At 63.5% G+C, this 19753-nt stretch overlaps 2 protein-coding genes across 5 annotated transcripts; one reads left to right on the top strand and one right to left on the bottom strand.

Moving 5' to 3' along the window:
- Positions 1-5233: 5233 nt before the first annotated feature.
- Positions 5234-14121, bottom strand: NDUFS6 (NADH:ubiquinone oxidoreductase subunit S6). 4 transcript variants are annotated; one of them, XM_045089197.1, is made up of 4 exons: positions 13906-14077; positions 12998-13051; positions 6164-6286; positions 5234-5402 (listed from the first exon to the last, which is right to left on the bottom strand). In XM_045089197.1, exons 1-4 carry the CDS (start codon positions 14035-14037, stop codon positions 5337-5339), a joined length of 375 nt encoding a protein of 124 aa, XP_044945132.1. In that variant the 5' UTR covers positions 14038-14077; the 3' UTR covers positions 5234-5336. The 4 variants fall into 4 exon arrangements, 1 of the variants encoding a protein (XP_044945132.1); XR_006609394.1 differs by lacking the exon at positions 5234-5402 and adding an exon at positions 11985-12657 and having other exon boundaries at positions 13906-14121; XR_006609388.1 differs by lacking the exons at positions 5234-5402; positions 6164-6286 and adding exons at positions 8750-11550; positions 11985-12657 and having other exon boundaries at positions 13906-14121.
- Positions 14122-14206: 85 nt separating this feature from the next.
- On the top strand, positions 14207-15667 carry MRPL36 (mitochondrial ribosomal protein L36). The gene is made up of 2 exons (XM_045089198.1): positions 14207-14838; positions 15222-15667. The coding sequence occupies exon 2, from the start codon at positions 15245-15247 to the stop codon at positions 15593-15595; it is 351 nt and encodes a 116-aa protein (XP_044945133.1). The 5' UTR covers positions 14207-14838; positions 15222-15244; the 3' UTR covers positions 15596-15667.
- The last annotated feature ends 4086 nt before the right edge of the window (positions 15668-19753 follow it).

The raw sequence follows: 19753 nt of genomic DNA on the forward strand, positions 1-19753 counted from the left end.
AGCCGAGCGTGGGGAGCAGGGCTGGGCTGAGAAGCAGTTCCCGAGGCTGTGGAGGGTCAGGACCAGGCCGCGGGAAGGGGGCCCCAGAGCTGCGCCTGGGGTGGCCGTCTCCAGCTCCCGCACCTGCCGGACAGGCCGCCAGGTGCACCCGCAGCGCTTTCACTGAACTCACAGACACAACTGGCCTCAGAGCTCCCTGAGGACACAGGTCCCCTGCCCCCAAGTGCCTCGGAGGCTGCGTTGGAAGTTGGAAGCGAGTCGCTCCTGAGCGGGAGGCGGAGCTACCCTCAGAGGAAGCCTCAGGCGGGGGTCTCAAGTGCTCCTCTGTGCGTGTGGTCCGGCCCATGAAGTCGGTGTCTGGAAGTTCCCACTGTAACAGGTTTTTGTTTGCTTCACCTGGTTTCAGAAATAGTGATTTCCATTTTTGTGCCTCAAGATTAACCGGGAGATGGAAACATGGCGTTTTTATCTTCTGATGCAAATTCCTCAGGTTTGTGTGTTTCATCAGAAAACTTTCTCGTAAAGAGGTGAACCCCCACTTCTTTTGTGGCTCCTTGTGGGGACAAGCCATCCCCTCTGCACACACACCGAGCTGAGCCCTGGCAAGGTGGCAGGTGGTGATGCCGGGTCCCCATGCCCGCAGAAATGTGTCCCTGCACACCTGACCCTGCCCTACGGCTGCTGTGGGATGCCAGGTGGGCAAAGTCTAGTGAGCGGGGGCGTGCCCCCCAGAAGGGACCCCAATACCCTCATCCACCCAGAACGGAAGAATGGGCCTCATTTAGAAAGCCAGTCTTTGCAGACATCATGGTGGAGACGAGGCCCTAGTGCAGCAGGGGGACCCCACCAGCGACTGGTGAACTTACAGGAAGGCCACGCGAGGACAGACACTCAGGGACGGGAGGACCAGCGCGCACCGAGGCAGAAACAGGTGATGGTCTGCAAACCCAGGACCCCCAGGCTTGCCCTCCAGGAGGCCTGCTTGTGTCTTCCGAGGGAGGGCACTGGGGGCCCTGGGAACGCCCTAACCTCAGACTTCCAGCCCCAGAGCCCGTGGTGCCCTATTCTAAGCCCCGGTCTCGGGTGGCTCCTTCAGGCAGCGCTGGAAACACCTTTCATCTCCGGACTCCCATGTGTCTGCGGCTGCCGTAACTCCCCAACCTCACTGTGGGAGGGGACGGATGCCCAACCCATCCACCCAAAACCCAGAAGACTGCCACACATGCGCACACTAGGTTCAAACTCACAAGCCCGTTTCTGGTGTGCCTGACCCAGGGGCCCCTGACATCACCCAGAACCCCACCTCCCTGCCCCTGATGCTCCTGGTGGATGACATCAGTTGGGCCCCAGGAGTGCCCCATGCCCCGTGTGTGACATCACCCCACTCCACACCCCCAGGCTTTGCGCCATCAGGTCACCCAACCCTGCCGCAATGCTCTACATGATGTCACCCAAACTTCACGACCCCGGACTCCACGTGAATGACATCAGGCAGGCCCCAGAACCTCTGCACATTGTCCAACCTGTAGCCCATGTCCTGCCTGATGATGTCGCCCACCCCGTCCACATTCCCTGCGACGTCGCCCACCCCGCCTCCACTCCAGGCTTCATCTTTGGGGCTCGCCGGCAGCAGACTCAAAGGTGTCGGAGGCTACAGGGTCTGCCAGGTGACCTGAAGACTAGTGCGACTTCGGGGCACCCTGTGTGACCCTGTACTCCAGCTTCTGCAGCCTGACGGGAACAGTGACCTCTTTGGCTACGAGATTTCCAAACCACTAGGCTCACAGGACACTCTGGTCAGAAAACTCTGCGTGCAAACAGAAGGGATGTGGTTTATTACATGACTTACAAAATCCGAGGACAGAGAGGATGGGGGGGTCCTCGGAACCACATTTCCAAACGGCCAGGGTTTCAGTGAGCTACGGGCTGCGACACAGGGGCGTCCTGCAGAATCCAGCCCCAGGCTTCTGACCAGGCCACGCCCCTGCACCTGTGGCGGTCGGCTCAGCCACGGCCAGCGGGCGGCGGTCAGCTCGGCCCGCACGGTCCTTCTAACAGCTTCAGCACACCGGAACTCCTAGGCCCTAGTTCGGGATAATTCGCCGAACAGCCGTGAGTGGACACGCTCACACCATCTTTTCCACGTCTGCCAGTGGATTCCTTGGGGTAATTTCCCAACAAGGCCCCATGGGCACATCTCAGTGCAGAACTCCACTCTCCTGGGGCACACGTGGCCCTGCCGCCGGGCCCGGACACCAGCGGGCACAAGCGATCTGCCCCCGCACTTCGTTCTCAGCGTCCGCCTGTGCCTCTTCCCGTCTCCCTGCGTGATGGAGTCGTTTTTCTATCGACCTGTATTTGGGTTCTTTACCATGTGAGCTGCCAGTAATTTCCCCAGTCTTCACTGTTTTAAACAAAACTCAGCTTGCAATGTATTACGTAAAAAGAGAATGAAAAAATTAATTCTCTAAGGAAGAATAGGAAAGACGACCGTCACACCCAAGGATCTCACCTCACGTAAAAACGGACTGACCTCTCCAGTCAGAACACAAAGAGTTGTAAACGGGTTAGCAAAAATCCAGCCACGCGGGTCTTCAGGAGACACGCTGACAACACAAGGACACATTCACGTTGAAGGTAAGAGGACTGAAAACGCAGAACGTGCAAACGCTGGCCTCCAGCAGAAGACGTTGCTGTGGCCAAATCAAGAAAAGCAAAACCGACGGAAAACAAAATGTCTTACTGGAGACCAACAGAATCGCTGCCTAATCAGAAGAGAGCACTTCCCATCTGAGGAGCCCGACGGCAGAGCCCCAGACGCTCGCCTTTAAAACGGGAAACAAGGAAGGAGAGAGAGAACGTGGTGGAGGAACAGCCCAGCCCACATCTGGGGGCCCCCCGGCTCCCCCCGGCCACGCCGCACCGCCCGGGGCATCGGCCCCTGCAAGCGAGCCAGGGCGCTCCATACGGCAGCCGTGCAGCAGCCGTCGAGCAGGTCCCGCCGAGCAGGTCCCCAGCAATGGGTTTCAAGGGCCGGACTCGCACACGGCACATTGCCAGACCAGGGTGCGGAGAACTAGGAGCAGGACACTCCCCTCCGCTTGGCCACCGGTAAGCGCGCGCTCACATTTAAAACTGGACAGTAATGACATCAGGGGCTGTGGGTGTGGCTGCAGACAAGGGCTCTGGCTAAAGCAGAGGCCAGTGACCCTCGTGGCACTCAGTGCCTGTGAGAACAGGACTGCTGAGAAGCAACACGGTAAAGCCTCCAACTCAAGGCGTGGGGGCAGCGGGCAGCAGGGGCAGGGGTCGAAGGTAACGGAGAGAAGCCAGACCGAAGCCAGCGACACAGCCAAGCAGACGACACACCGAAGAGTGCTAAGTGGTGGAGAAGCCTCTGGAGAGACGCAGCTCGGAGAAGACTGGTCAGGCTCACATAACCCCGGGGGGGCAGGGGGAGGCCACGGCAGATCAGGAAGTCACTCTCAGCAGCTCGACGCCAGGACCGAGCACGGAGGCAAACAGCCGGACGCCAAGAAAAAGAATCCATGGCACCAAAACAGGCTCAAGGAGAAACGTGAATGTGCCAGAAGCTCCCAGGAAATCAAACCTTCCCACCATAGCACCAGGCCCGCGAGACACTCCTGAGCCCCCGTCACTAGGTCACCGCAACCCTGTCCCTTCTCTTCTGGAGAGCAGAGAACCCGGGGGCTCCCCAGCTGCAGGGGAGTGCACCCCTGACGCCAACACTGGGGACAGCGGGAAGGAAACCTTACAGACCCTCATCCACGCCCACACGTAGAGGCGCCAGCCCCAAACCACACGAGGCCTCACAGGAGGAGGATTCCAGGAGTGCGTGGGGCCTCTCCTGGCAAAGGAACAGTTTCCCTCTAGAAAATCAGAGTAATTCACCGTGGCCCGTATTTAATGGAGAAAAGCATCCCATTCCAACAGACGGAGAAAGCGTCTGCTAGAACCCCACATCCACGCAAGGCTGAACTCGCGGCCGGCTGGACAAAGACCCACCTGCACCCAGCAGCGCAGCCGAGGGGCCCTCCCGCGGGTGTCCAGGCTGCCCGCCGCCCTCCAACCGCCACACTCCCGGCCTGGCCAGGCCCGCTCCCTTGGAGGGCACCACGCCACCCGGGTGCAGCTCTGACGGGCTCTGAGGCCACTGGACACCGAGGCCACGTGACATCCCTCCTGTGTTCATCCTGCTCGCGCTCCACCCTGACGAGACCACCGGCCCCTTCCAGCTCCCCCCACACCCGTCGTGACCCCGGGGTCTCTTGGGCCCTCCCCCCCACACCCCTCCCCCAACGCTTGCCCCTGGGCACTTCTGCCAGAAGAGCCTCACGATGGCCCAGGCGTGCCCAGCTTTGGACTGGCGCGCACCACCGGCAGGCCCCACCCACACCTGCCCTGCCCCCGAGGCCTGGGCTGGCCCTACAGGGGTCCACGGAGCGTCCCCCTCAAGACGGGTGCCTGCTGCAGGTTCCTGATGCTCCTGACGATCTCCAGCTCCCAGGACAGAAAGGCTTCCCGCCCTTCTGATAACGCCTTCGTTAGGCGATCTGTTCTTTCATCCAGAAGCTCAAACAGTTTTCTCTTCTCCAGACCCCACAGCTCGGAGCCCACACATTTCAGGGTCAGAACATACGGAGCTCGTGTTCTCGCCAGCCCTGCTGGGAGGCGGCGTGCCCCGCGCTGCGCAGGCTTCCCTTCCGCTCCCTCCTCACCTCGCACGGCCCAGCGCCGCCGCCTCCTGGACCCCACAGACCGCGTGTCCGGGCTTGCGGGAACGCTCCCCAGGCGTCCCCTTCCCTCCCGAGGGCCAGTGCTGCTCTCCGGTGACCCTGCGGCTCCGCACTCCGCAGACTGCCCTGGACGCGGCCTGCAGGAACTCAGACGCTTCGGGCTTTAAGACCTCACACTTCCCCCGCGACAAGAGCACAGAGGGAAGCGTGACTGTAGGTGAGAGGCGGGACAGTGGGGGGGGCGGTCTTCCGGCCGGAGTGCGGAGGCAAACGGGGAGCCCTTCGCCTGACAAACCTCCGTTCCGTCTGCGGAACCGGAGCGGTCCTTCTCCCGCCTGGCCCTGAGCCCCCCAGCCCGGCCCCGCCGTGACGACGACCGCGGAGCCGCAGGACGCGCCCCCGAGGACGACCCCGCTGTGGTCTGCGCTTCGGAGGAAACGTCGCTTCTCGGAAAGAAACAGGCAGGTGGCTCGCCGTCCGGGGTCCCAACACCGTTTATTCAGCCCCAGCGAGAGGCGCTGTGCGCGCAGCCCGCGCTAGTGACGGTGCTGTCGGAGCCGCCGTCCGCAGTGGCCCGCGCTAGTGACGGTGCTGTCGGAACTGCAGTCCGCAGTAGCCGCATGTCCCCGTCTTCGTGTCCTTGTCCTGCAAGATTCAGAGGAGAGAGCTCATGACGCCGTGCTCTGCTGCTGTCTACACGCGTCCCGCATCACACAGGACAGCGTGCACCGCACTTGAGCTCGGGTCTCAACTAGACGCGGCTTAAGCCCTCGGAGGTCGCACAGGGACAGAGGACCGTCACGGCACCAGGGCCCAGGTCTGACTCTGCTCCACCCCAACTCTCTGCCAGCCGCGGGCAGGGGCCTGAACCCTAGCTCCGGCCCCGTGGGATCACCCTGAGGACATGTCTTCCGGCCTTAGCTCAGCGCCCGTCTTCTCTCCCAGCCCGCGAAGGCCGAGGTTTCCCTCTGGGCCCAGAATTCAACGGACTGGAACAGGTGGGGCACTGCGCAGAGGCCCACCAGCCCCCAGGCCACGGTCCGGCCCGGGCCTGCTCAGGCCACCAGCAGACGGGGAGCCAGGGTGCTGCGACGTCCCCCTCTTGCGTCCACGCCGTGGCAGGCCTGAGCCTCAGCCCCCGCTCACCCCTCTGCTCGAACGTCCCGGTCCTCCCCTCGCCAAGGCCCTGTGGGGCACAACCTGCAAAATGAGGTTCCAGGAAGATCAAGCCCCAGGTGTGGCAGGAAAGTGGACGACTGTGCTGGCAACGCCAAGCGCGTCCCCATGGAGAGGGCGCCCACCACGTGGTCCCTAGCACATGGTTGGAGGAAAGGTGAGAGCCAGCGCCGCAAGGGACGCCAGACAGGACCGCTTAGACTAGACCCGCAAGGACAGGTGGACGGTACCAGGTTTATGTACACTTTCGGGTGGCCAAGAGCCCCCCCGCCGCCGTCACACGCGATCACACGATTCCCAACTTCGCTCACGGGCTGCTCAGCGATCAGGTCAATGGCAAAGTTCTCATTCACCTGGAACGAGACAGAAAGAAAAGCTCATGTAGCCAAGTACAAAAACGGGACAATTTCACGGAATTTAGGTCTACATAGAGGACGGCCCCACGCTCGGGTCCTGCCAGCACAGGCACCTCTGTGCGTTCTCGTATGTTCGCATCTGGGACCGCTGCCAGTCCTCAACATACACACGACACACGCGCACACACACGTCACTTCCCGTCCGGACACAACTTCAAACCCACAGAAACGGGGCAGGAACCAGATTACGAACACTTGCCCCTGGTCATACCCAAGGTGCGGACCAGAGCCCCCGCGCTGCGCCCCGGCTTCGACACCGGCTCTGCTCCCGGCCCCGCGTCTCGCTCCACCCGTGACATGCAGAAAGGCACCCGGGGCTGGCTGTCCCCGCCAGCAGAGGCCCCACAGTCACGGGGCAAGGAAGCTCTGGCAGACTCTCACGGCCGCACCCAAAGGGCAGCCAGTTCGGGGAAACACCGCATGGAGCAACACGGGACAACACGGGACACTGGAGAGACGACAGGGACAGAAACCCAACAAATATGCTGAAATCTGTGATTTCGCCGATTTGAAGACTGAATAAATACCTCGCGTCAGGGACAGATGTCACCGTGAGAACTGGGACACAGGGAAAGAACCGATACTTCCGCTTCCTCCGGGCTAACCCAGTGTCTTCACGCAAGCGCTCAAGCTGCGGGGAAGACTGTGTCACCCTCAACCCCGTCTGGAGTCACGGCCACCGCCCTGGAACCCCGTGTGGCCCCCACGCAGTGACCTCGCACAGAGACCCCGAGTCTGACCTGATGCAGCCGCCACAGCCAACCCGGGTTCCACACCCTGAGAACAGGGGCACCGAACCCCGCAACGTACAGCAGCCGGGAGACCCAGCCGCCGGCGACGCAGCGGAGAGACCTGGGTCCACGGACAGGCGACTTCCGAGCAGGTAAAGGGAGCCTCGGGAGGGGGGCGGGGGACGACACCTAAGAGTTAAAAGACACTTAGACTCGTCAGCAGGTGCACTGCCTGGGGCTTATCTGTGTCCTCAGTCACAAGATTCTTCTTACTCCGACACAATCAGGACTCCACCTCCGCTCCGCTATTTAACTTAGAGATCGCGGTAGTCTGCGGTCCGGTCAGTGCCTCGTGGGGGCTGCAGGCACCGCGGACTCGGTTCACGGGGACCGAGTCGGCGACCTGCTTGCGGAACGGCAGCCCTGGTGGGGAGCGGGCTGTGGGCCATCAGCACAGAGAGCAGCGCCGCCGCCTCGGGAAGCCTCCTGGTTGGTAACGGCTGCGCCAGACCGGGCTCGCGGGACGAGGGACCATGACACCATCCCCCCACATCTGTTTCGTTAAACAGAGATTCCCACACCTGGCTGGGCAAGTAGCGTGTCTCACAGCGAGCTACTGTGGCCAAGGGGACCCAGGCCAGGAGACCCACCGGGCTCGGACCTGACCCGCCCTGAGCCAGGCGCGCACAGCCTCCCTGGCCATCACCCAGGAGACAAAGCTCCCAAGGCTGGGAAGGGAAAGCATCCGAGAGAGAGGGAGAGAGAGAGAGAGAGAGAGCGCGTGTGTGTGTGTGTGTGTGTGTAGAGGTCCCCAACGTGCCCCCAGCCTGTTATAGAGCCGACTCCCGCGTCTCACCCCGGGGGCCGGCCCATGCCAGGGGCTGCAGGTTCTCACCCCGGAGAGCCGTCCAGAGGCACGACCCCCCTCCAACGGCGTGTGCTCCCCAAAGCCGTCTACGGCAACCCTCACGCCCCCACCACACTCTCGGCCGTCTGCAGGGCTCGGTGTCCCACGCTCGGGCTCCCAGGCGGCGGCAGCTGGTGGTTCCTCTAGACCCCGCGCCACCGTCAACCCACCCAGGGCGGAAAACAACCGCGAGACCACATCTGGGACGTCACCCGCCTCTGAAGCCGGAGGCTTGTCTGCGCGCAGCACATGCCACGGGACGAATGCTCCCGGGGCCACTACTCTTCCTGGCAGACATCCCCGCGGCCACCACGGGGGTGACACTGCGTGCAGACAGGACAGGAAACGGAGGCCACACACAGTAAGTGGGCTCGCCCACCAGCCGCGCCGTGAGTACCAACCTCAGTACCAGGGGTGCCTGACGGCAGAGCCATGCCAGTCGGTCGCGGCTGCCGGGGCCCAGCGGGGCACCTGCCCCGTGTCCCCAGAGCCTCACGGACAGGGAGAGGCCCCACCGCAGCGGAGACAGGGAAACGAGGATCAGTGTTCACAAATGAAGGGGGGCTGGGACCTCTGAACTCTAATGAAGCCTGGAAATGAGTTAGAAAGGCACGATCGGCCTCTGTGAACAGCCTCTCTAAAGCCAGCAGACTCCGTGCAGAGGACACGCGATCCCGCAGGGCCCAGCCCCTCACTCGTGCACGGGAACAGACGGCCTCGCCTGCCATTGACTCAGATAATGTCCCAAACCCACAGACTGCGGACATTCTGGAGAAACTTATTACTACAGACTCTGACTTTGTGAAGTTTCGTTTCTACAAACTCACCAGGAGGTTACGGGGACACAGGGCTCCAGCAGAGCCCAGGGCTCGCACACAGTGCGGCCAGGTGGGGAGGCCGGGCCATCCCACAGGCTCTCCGAGCACAGCGGCCCCACACGCGGCCTCGCCGCTCCGCTTACACGCGCACCTGTCGGCCGGCTGCGGAGGCCGTGCATCGCACACGTGAAGCCGGTGCTGTAACACGGGACGGCGTCTACCTAAGTGACACGTGTCACAAAGGCCACACGAACAAACCCCAGGGCCCCAGCATGGCCGTCAGACAGACTGCCATCTCCCGCGGGAAGGGCAGCTGACACCGGAGACTGACACAGGACTGCCCGTCACTCAGCCCCAGGGTGACCCTGACCGTCCGTGATGAGCGTCTCATTCCCGGGATTCAGTTCAACCACAGGCGCACGCAGAGTCCCAGAGCCGAGCCCAGGTGGCAGCTCAGGGCTTGGTCTGGCCGCCCCGACGGAGGCGAGGCCCGGAGGCCACCCGCGGGCCTTCCAAGCGCATGAATGCAGAGGAACATCACAGCGGCCCGGGCTCCTGCCTCAGCCGTCAGCACGGTGGGTTTCAGGCAGACGGTGTCACACGCCCTCGACTGTCCAACGGCCGTACGATTGTCCTTTATGCGTCACCGACATAACGAATGTGAAATTACCTTTTCATTTACCTCCTGACGGCCCACTGACTGGGCACGAAGACCCACCGGCTTAAATTCACCGGGTGGCGGCGGCTATCTTCGTCTGACCCGTGCCCTGGGGAGTGACCGTTCCCATGGACAATTTACTCCCTTAGGTCAGACTGAGGTCTCGCCCACGAGAAGCACAAGGTACAACGCGGGAGCATACGGGACAGTCTTACAACTGCACAAGGAGGAACAGCCTCGCGGAGTGACCCCGTGCTGGACGCTGCCAACCTGCTAATTTTTAACACAAATTTGGAGAAAATGCTCAAAAACACCTCCTAGGCTTTTTGTACAGCAGCATCTGCAGGTGCCCTGGGCGATGTGGCCGGGGCAGGGGCCGAGGACAAGCACGGACCGTGGAACCGCCAGAGGGCGAGAGGAAGGCACAGACCTGGAGGCTCAGCGCCCGGCCACCGGCCTCCGAGCCTCGGGAGCGCTGCGTCCCGCAGGCTCGTGCAGCCTCCTCTAGCCGCCTGGACGTGCAGACACACGCGCACCTTCGCATCACCGCGGTCCGGACAGCAGCTCGCGGAGGTGTCGGTGTGCAGCCGCCGTCAGCGGGACGACAATGCTCAGGGTCTCCCTCCGCCGCCGATCCTGGTGCACACCTGCAAGTTTCCTACAGCGTCTGCGCGGGGAGCATGGGCCACCTCAGCGGAGAAGTCACTTCACCACGCGAGCGGTCCACTCTGCCGGCGCCCAGAAGCAAGGCCCAACAAGCCCAGGGCTACAAGCCCTTGAGGGACACTCGTCTCTCCGGTGGGGCCGCCGCAGCCACACCGCACGCGCCCCACCTGCGAGCTCCTCCCTCCGGCACTCCCAGCCCCTGCTGTGCGTCCACCACGTCCAGACCCCTATGGGGAGGACAGGCTTCATGTCACTCCACCAACACAGCAGGTGCCATGGGGACCGCTCCTCAGCTCCGCGGTGGCTGGGACCTTCCAGCTGCTACTGAGGAACCAAGGTGCCCAGCGGATGAGTCAGAGTCGCAGCCAGACTCACCTGCCCGCCGGGGGGTCGGGAGGCCGTCTGAGATGGGCAGGACATGTCCAGAGCACCTGGGCAGCGAGGGTCGCCGCTGCCCCCCAGCCGGCAAGGGCGACCCGCCTGGGCTGAGCCGCCCCGTCATCACTGCAGCAAGCGGAGGGCACGGGGGGCTGTACTCAACGGACTCGGCCTCCCAGTGCTCTGGGCTCTCCGCCCCGTTGCGCATCTTTAATGCGCACGAATGACGCCAGCCCCGTCGCAATAACCCAGCAGCAACAGAATGGGGCACACGCTCGCTGAAGGCCTCCCGGGGCGGGGGTTCCCTAGCGGCTCGCCCCCTCGGACCCAGCACCCTCAGCCCAGTGAGGTCAGCGCCGGAGGCAGGCAGCGCTTAGGGGGCTGCACAGATCCGGACGCGGTCGGACAGAGCGGCCTGGAGCCACACTCGAGACCAGACAAGTCCTCTGAGCCGCAAGATGACAGAGACAGCGCTGCTGCTTTCTCACTGCTGTCACTGTCACCGCCATTCCGCACGCGGTCTCCTGTCCGCACGAGCTCTTCTGCTGGAGGACAGGACACGTGTGCCTTTCGTCTGAGGTACATGAGCACCAAGTCAACGACACGCTTTCTGTAGCTTCAGACAAGCCTCTGCTCCGTTCCAGCCCCCTGCCTCGCGGAGGTGGCCCAGGACCATGGCAGGCCTGGCTTCTGGCCCCTCCTCGAGGAGTGGGCGCTGCGCAGCCGGTTCTTCAGCACGGGAGTGTCTCGTCTTAGGAAGACCCCGTCACAGGCCCGCACGGATTCCTTTGCAGACACGCCGCAAACTACACCAGGTGCCTCTGGCCAGGAGTAGCCGAAAGCCACGCACAGACACTTCCCGTCTCTCTCTGCAAAGGCCAGTTCAGCTATCCAGCTTTCCGCGCTCCTCGTTCATCAGGTTAAGCTCGGGTTCGGTGGGATTCTTAAAATACAACTAGCCAAAACTAGAGAGCCAGCAAGACCCGTGGTTGCCGGACGCGGAACGTGACACATTCTCAGGGCGGGCGAACTACCCTCCAATGCTGTAAAAACAGACAAGGGACACGTGTGGGTCACAATCCACAGACTGTACACCACCGACAGTGAACCCCGACACAAGCCGTGGGCTTGAGCTCACGTATCAACACCATCAAGTGTTCGAAGCACCCGCTGTAGTGACCGCAGCACCAGACAGAAGGTGCCACTTGCAACAGGCCGCCTGGCAGGAGGCGGGTCCAGAGGAACGGTCGCACTTCCTGTCCCAGTTCCCAGGACACGTGAAACTCTTCTAAAACAACGCCTCTGGGAAACGCTAACAATCTTACACTGCTACTAAGCGCCTAATGTCTGTGGCACGCACGCACGCCAGAGCAGCGCTCGTTTACAAACACGCGCACCCGGACAACGGGAGCAGTGCTCCCCGAACACACGTGATGTCCCACAGCGACAGGCCGCAGACAGGACAGGGACTCCGGACCTGGGTGAGGGGACACCTTCAGCTCTGCCTCCTCTGTTCACACTCCACTGGCTTTGCGAATTCTGGTTTCGTTGGGTTGGTTTTGGTTTTCAGCTGCTCCGGTGGCCCCCTGCTAAGGCGATCAGAAACCAGAGGCCACAGAGTCTGTAGCAGGGAGGAGCCTGGACAGAACCAGGTGTTGCTCACGCATCAGAACTGCTGAGCTGGGGAGCCGGGGCCGGACCGCAGGGGCCAGCCACAGCGTCAGGACCCATGGCTCCACCGAGGCACTGAACGCTGTCTCCACCACCCTGTCCCCCGCAAGGCAGGAAAGGAAGTAGAAAAAGACCTTAAGAACAGACAGTGTAACCGAGATCAGAGGGGTGGGAAACCCAACTCGCGCAGAGCTAACAAGAACTAACAAGAAGGCTGACTGGGGGAAGGAGGGGCCCGAGGTGACTGCGGAGGACAAAAGGACTCGGAAGAGGAAGACGCCCGACCGGCCCCGACCGGCCCCGACCACGGCACGGCCCGCAGACGCGTTCTGGCAGCGCAGGTCAGCGAGGAATGAGGAGCTCAGGTTCCTGGAGACACACATCAGCATCCTCTCTCCTGCCGCCACCGTACGGGACCAGTCACAGCCACTCAGGGCAGGACGGTCCTCCTGCCGGCGTCCGCTCGGGAGTGCCCGTCCCTGTAAGAACAAGGCCCCCTCTGTCGGGCAGGAAGTAGGACAAGCAAACCCCAGCCCGGGGACGGAGAGAGTGATTTTTAAAAGTGGATGATGCGACTTCCTTTAATCCGAGGGTCTGGGGAGTACGAGGCCCAGAAATGAAAGGAAAACAAAGGGCCGCCGGGGCTCACACACACCCCAGACTGCGCTTAGGGGCAGCCGGGACCGGAGGGAAACAGAACACAGACCCGCAGCTTCCAGAGCCGCCCGGGGCTCGTCTGAGAACTCCGGTCTCCTCCGTGTCTCGCTGTTCCGTGAAGCCTTCACGGAGACGCTCCGTCCGTCCCTCGCCTCCGCTTACCTCTTTCTGGCGACCCACGAACCGGACCTTCCTGTAGTCCGCATCGTCGTAGACCTGGGGAGAGACCGTGCGAGTTCTACAGCCGCCGGTGCCCACGGCCAGCATTACGGGAAAGTGTGCGCGGAAGGTTCCGGCCGTTGTCACCGGGGACAGCGGGGCCCGGGAACAGCGGGGATTGGAGACAGCGGGGACCGGGGACAGCGGGGACCGGAGACAGCGGGGACCGGGGACAGCGGGGACCGGGGACAGCGGGGCCCGGGGACAGCGGGGACCGGGGACAGCGGGGCCCGGGGACAGCGGGGACCGGGGACAGCGGGGACGGAGACAGCGGGGACCGGGGACAGCGGGGACCGGAGACAGCGGGGACCGGGGACAGCGGGGACCGGGGACAGCGGGGACCGGGGACAGCGGGGCCCGGGGACAGCGGGGACCGGGGACAGCGGGGACCGGAGACAGCGGGGCCCGGGGACAGCGGGGATCGGAGACAGCGGGGACCGGGGACAGCGGGGCCCGGGGACAGCGGGGCCCGGGGGCGGCTGCGCGGGCGGGGGCGCAGCTCGGCGAGAGCCCGAAGGAGAGAAGAGGCGACGGCGCCGGGGGAGGGCGAGGCGGGGCTGAAGCAGCGGCGGACGCGGGCAGCGCGGCGGCAGGGGTCCCCGAGTCGCCTCCCGGCCGTGCCTGCGCTCCCGCGGCCCCGACGCAGCGCGGCCCCGACGCGAGCCGGACGGCGGCCCGCCCCGGACCCCCGCGCCCGCAGCGCCCGGCGCGACGGAGCGTGAGACCCACGCAGGCCCCGGGCCCGCGGGACCCCGCGCGCGGCCGCCGCTCCTCCGGGAACCGGGCGCCCCCCCGCCGCGGGCACCGCGGGCACGAGCCGAGACGGAGGGCGCCTCAGCCGCAGCGCTGACCTGGCCGGTGTGCGTCATCTTCTCCCCGGTCGGCGACGTGCGCACCCCAAAGCACCGGGCGCCCCGGGGCAGGCTCAGCGCCGCCGGGCCGGTGCGGCCCAGCAGCCGGCAGAAGGTCACCGCCGCCGCCATCTTGGGGCTGACCCTTGACCCGGCGCACCGAGACGCTGACGCATGCGCACCGTGTCGCAGGGCCCGGCGGCCCGACTTCGCGCGCTTCGGGGCGTCGCGCACGCGCGCTGCGCTCCGGCGGGAGCGTCCGGGGGGGGGGGGCCGCGGCCCGGCCGGGAAAAGGCGGGAAACTGGGCTCGCGGCTTGAGCGCCCGCGGCCGCCGGGAGGTTCCCGCCGGGGCGGGACGGGGAGGACGGGGGGCGCAGGGGCGCACGCTGGCCGGTCACTGATGGCCACGGGGGTGTCCCCCGCGGGGGCCCCGCTGGAGCGAGCGGCGAGCACCGCGGGGACAGCGCGGCCGCAGGGAGCGGCCGGCGAGGTCAGGCGGCCCCGCGGGACCGTCAGCCCCGGCGCCCGTAGACAGCGGCCGCGGCGGGGCGGGCGCGCCAGACCCCGCGTCCGCCGGGCCGGGCCGTAGCGGGCGGTGGTCCGAGGGCCGCGGCGAGGAGCCGCCCGCGGAGCCCACCGCCTGCCCCGGGAACCCCCGAGTGCGCGCCCAGGTGCTCCCCGGTTTGGCGTGGGCCTGGGTGCGTCCGTGCCCTACACCGGCCGGCGGGTCGGGGGTTCCCGTGCGGGCGGGGGCGGGGGCCGTCCCGGGATCGTGCGCGGCCCCGCCTCTGCGCCCGGCCCCGAGGGGGTGACCACGTGACCCCGCCGCCATCTTTCTTCCTGGCGCACAGTCCGGGCGGCGGCGTCCGCGCCCCATTTGCGCAGGCGCTTGCGAGGCGCGCGGCTCGTCGCCCCGATCCGGTACTTCTCAGGTGAGGGGCGCCGGGAGTCGCGAGGGCCCGGGCGGTGGCTGCTGCGGGGGCTCGGGGGTCCCTGCGTGGGCCCCAGCCGCACGCCCTGCGCTCCCCGGACGCCGCGGCCGAGAAGGGCCGCCTGGTGTCCCCCGCGGGCGGGCATGTCCGGGGCCCTCGCGGACCGTCGGCGGGCGGGGGCGCGGGGTTGGGCTCGGGGGGGGCGGGGTTCGGGTCAGGGGTGGGGGGGCGGGGTTGGGGTCAGGGGTGGGGGCGCGGGGTTGGGCTCGGGGGGGCGGGGTTGGGGTCAGGGGCCGCGGGGGCGAGGTTGGGGGCGGGCGGGGCGGGGGCGCCGCTGCCGGGGTGCGCGAGGCCCCGCAGGACCGCGTTCTGCTCCCGCTCAGGTCCGGCCGCGCTGGCGGCGAAGATGCTGGCGGCGAAGAGGCTGGCGTCCGCCCTGGGCCCCCTGCTCCGGCCGCGGCCCCCCCCGGCCGTGCCCCGCGCGCTCTCCACGCTCCCGCCCGGACGCCCTGGCGCTGCGGGGGCCGCGGGGCTGCCCGGCCTTCTGCTCCCCGCGCCCGGCCGCCTGCTGCCCGCCCTGGGTCTGCCCGGCCGCCTGCTGCCCGCCCTGGCGCCGCCCGGCCTGCCGCCCGCGCGGGGGTTCAAGACCAGGGGCGTCATCCGGGAGCGCTGCCGGGACTGCTACCGGGTGAAGAGGCGCGGCCGCTGGTTCATCTACTGCCGCGCGAACCCCAAGCACAAGCAGAGGCAGCTGTAGCCGCGGCGTCCCCTCGCGGCAGGGCCCCAGCGGCACCGACAATAAAACGGGAACTCGCGCGCTCCGTGTCCAGCCTCGCGTCCTCCTGCCTCTGCGCGTCCTGTCGCCGCCCAGCTCCGGCCCTCGGTCCCGCAGGGCCCGGGGTGGGGGGCGTCGTGCGGACGGAAGACCGGGGGGAGCGGGGTCGGCTCACAGGGACCCAGATCCCTCGGGACGGAGGGTCCCCGGCTCAGCCGCGCTCCCACGGCACCGCCCGGTCCCGTCCTGTCCAGACGACCCGTGCGGCAGCCTGGAGAGCAGCTCAAAGTCCAGGCCGACGCGGCTTTCCGACCGCAGACGGAGTCGGGGCTTCAGCCGAGCGTGGCGGCCGGCCGTGAGCCCGCGCGACCCCGCGTGTGTGGGGGACGAGTGCGTGGTGCTGCGCGGAGCCGCGGCCCGGCTACCCTCTGCCCGCGTGGGGCCCGACCCCGTGGCGCAGGTGTTCACCGGCCCTTGTCTCCGGTCTGCCGTTCTCGCCACATGGTCCGAGCTCCGCCCGCGGCCTCGGGTGACCTTCCTGTCCCGGGGCGGCTGGAGCGGGGCCCACTGGGTGGGACGGTGGTACAGGGCGCGGAGTGTCGGTGAGCAGCGTGTGCAGAGCCCAGGGAAGGCCTTCCCCAGCCATGCCGTCCCGGGGAGGTGGGTGCGGGCTGACTCCCGCAGGCCCCACAAGGGTGCGACGCAGGGGTGTCCCAGCAAGGGGCCCTGGCGGGCTGGGGGCCGAGCAGCGTCCTGCACGGGAAAGCTGGATGACCACCCCCCCCACCCCCCAGCAGGCAGGCAGCTCTGAGCCCTGCTCCGGCGCTGCGCCTGTGGTCCCGGCCTCTCGGGCCCTGACTCTGGTACCCAGGTCCCCAGCACAGGGCCCAGAAAGAAAAGAAGGAAGCGCCCTTCCCTGCAGCGCTTCATCCTGCGAGACGGGGGATTCTCTCGGTTCTGGGTTCTGCAGGAGTGAGGACCGTCTTCCCCCCCCATCAAGTGCTGCAGGGACCCTGTCGGGGTTACATGCAGCTGGGCCTCGCAGAGGCTGATGTTTGTAGCGTGACAGGTTTCATTCGAGTTGAACCGTGTTGATAGCAGATGCTCGCAGGTGGTCATTCCCGTCACACCAGCGCATGGCTGGGACACGGGCAGGTTATCCTGCTCGCTACTGCTGGCCCTCGGGACAGACCTTGTCTGTGCCCGGCTGCCCCGGGCACTGGAGGGCGCCGCATCCTTGGCCCCTCCCCCGGGGTGCCAGAAGCACCCTCACCCTGGGCGTGACAACCAGATCTCCAGACGTGGCCAAGGGCTCCCAGGGCACGCTCCCCCACAGGAGCTGATACTTCCCACCCGCACACAGGGTTTGTGGAGAACTGAAGCCCTGGGCGGGGGACTCTTTCTGTCCTGCTTTGCTCTCGGTCTGCTAGGGGGGCTGGTCCGTAGTAGGCACTGAGCAAATGCATGTGCACTCACGTGGTAGCGACAGGACAAGGCCTTTCGTTCTCTCCACCTGGTTGAGGCAGGCTTCTGTCCGGCGAAGGCCACGGCCTCATTCTGAAGAGTTAGCCGACAGGTCCTGTCCATGGGAATGCAGCCCCATCCTGCGTGGGGGAGAAGTTGGATACTGCACTGGTCCAGGACATGCACACACACACCGCACACACCTTACTTCTTTTCAGTTGTTTTCTCCTCGACAGGTAAGTGTGAGGTCTTTACTTGCCCTGTGACTGCCTGGCTCTGCAAATATTTGGTGGTGTCCTGTACGCGGGGAAGTGACTCTCAAAGAGGTATCCGAGGACAGGCAGTAAGCAATGTACCGAAGCCGGGGGGTGGGGGGTGGCAAATCCACAGGAACCTGGGATCGTAGTTGATGGGCTGGGATTCTAAGAGGGTGTTGATGGGTTTTTAAAGCATTCATCCCTCCTGGGGTTAGTCTCTCTTCAATCTCAGGGGGCTGCCTTTGTGCTGACCAAACCATCCTTATGGCTCCGTTGCTTTCCAGTGTCCGGATGAGCCCACGTGTCTAGCCAGATGCAGCAGTGAACAGCAAACCTCGTTGCGGTCAGGAGGCAGCAGGCACACCCGTCCCCCTGTGCTCGACCACGTATCTGTTGTCTGTGCCTTCCACTAGCCAAGCAGTTGCTTAAATACTGTATGGCCTGAAAATCCTAACAGCTAGAGTTACATTTGCAGAGAAAGTGTGTCAGCTCCTTGTTTGGGTCTTCACAGTAGTTCCCCATCTCACCCTGGGATTTGATTTCACAATGACCACAACCTGCCAAAAGAGCTTCATGGATTTTCTATTATCCACACATGAGAAGGAGCTTTGTAAATGCTGCCCGTGAGCAGACAGCAACTGAAATAAAAGGTGCTATTTGTAATAGCACCGAAACCAGGAATGTTTAGATACAACCTAACAAAATTTATACACATTCCATACACTTAAAATTACACAACACTTGAAAGAATTTGAGTAAGATCTGCAGATTAATCTATACCATGTTTGTGGGTTAGAATACATGATAGGGTTAAGTCTCTCTAAACTGATCTACAAACTCGATGTAATTTCAATAAAAATCCCAGCAAAATTGTTGTACAAATGTCATGGTTATTCAAAATTTTGTATGGAGAGGCTAAGTATGCAAATGAGCCAAAATTTTAAAAATAGAAATGTTGAAGGAAGCCTGCCCCCTGATATCAGAGCTTACAATGAAGCCACAGTAGCCAAGACACTAGTCCCCATGCAGCAAAGCACACAAAAGGGAAGAGCGTGGAGGAGTCAGAGATGGACCCGCACATCCCTGCTCAGGTGATTTTCAAAACAGGATTAAGGGCAATTCAGTGAAGAAAGGACAGAGTTTTATACACAGAGTGCTTGAAAATTGAATTTCCAAATACACAAAATAATTCTCAACATACGCCAATATTAAAAATAGGGGCATGGGGGTGGCTCAGTGGGTTAAGCCTCTGCCTTCAGCTCAGGTCGTGATCCCAGGGTTCTGGGATCAAGCCCCGCATCGGGCTCTGCTCAGTGGGGAGCCTGCTTTCCCCCCCCTCTCTCTCTCTGCCTGCCTCTCTGCCTCTCTGTCAAATAAATAAAATGTCTATTAAAAAACAAATCATAGAGGTAAATGTGAAATCTAATATTATGAAATCTTCACAAGAAAGCGTAGAAAATACATGTGACTTTGGGATCTGCAGATTTATTAGCTATAATAGCAAAAACATGAAATTGCATTGCACCAAAGTTCTATCCTCAAGATATTTTCATCAAAGTTCACATCTCTTCAAAAGATGTTAAGTAAATGAAAACAAGCCAAAAACTGGAGAAGATGTTTGCAGAACACCTATCTGATAAAAGGTTGGGTCTGGATTATCTGACGAGATCTCAGGACTCAGTGCTGGGGAGAACACGAACCCGCTGAAAGTGGCAAAAGACGTTTCACAAAGGAACAGACGCTGATGGAACATAAGCAGATCAAAGTGTTTAACGCTGGACTTGAGTGAAATGCACATGAGCATCACGACAAAATCACATACTTTACAGAATGGAAAGCGCAAGATGCTGCAGCCAAGGTAACTCGCCGGGGTGGCGCGGCCTTGCCGGACCAGGACCAGCCGATCCAGTTAAGCGACTCGTTGCCAAGTGGCCCCGCCTTGAGTACTTGTCCAAGAACAGTGAAAACTGATGTTCACAGTGAGACCTTTACGTGGATGTAATGGTTTTACTTACAACCAAGACAAACAAAACCACCAGTGGGGAACAGCCCACGTGTCCCTCAGCTGGGGAACAGGTCCGGCAGGTATGGCGCGCTCCCACAGTGCAGTGCTCAGCAGCTGAGGACGGAGAAGTGGCCCAAACGCGAACACGGATGAACCCCAGACCCGCCGCTCCGACCGACAGAAGCCTGCCCTCAGAAGGCTCCGGACGCCACGATCTCGGGGCTGCGACTAGTGGAGAATCCGACCTGTGGGCAGGGAAGGCGTGTGGCTCGGAGCTGGGGGCGGGGGCCAGGCCGGCTGCGAAGGGACGGGAAGGAGCGCTTTCGGGTGATGGGACTCTAATATGCGCTGACTGGGGTGGCCGTTTCGTGACAACACACGCTTGTAAACTCACAGAACCTCGCTTCAAGAGAC

The sequence above is a fragment of the Mustela putorius genome, unplaced genomic scaffold (assembly GCF_011764305.1).
Source record: "Mustela putorius furo isolate JIRA1106 unplaced genomic scaffold, ASM1176430v1.1 tig00000107_pilon_pilon_pilon, whole genome shotgun sequence".
Classification (NCBI taxonomy): Eukaryota; Metazoa; Chordata; class Mammalia; order Carnivora; family Mustelidae; genus Mustela; species Mustela putorius.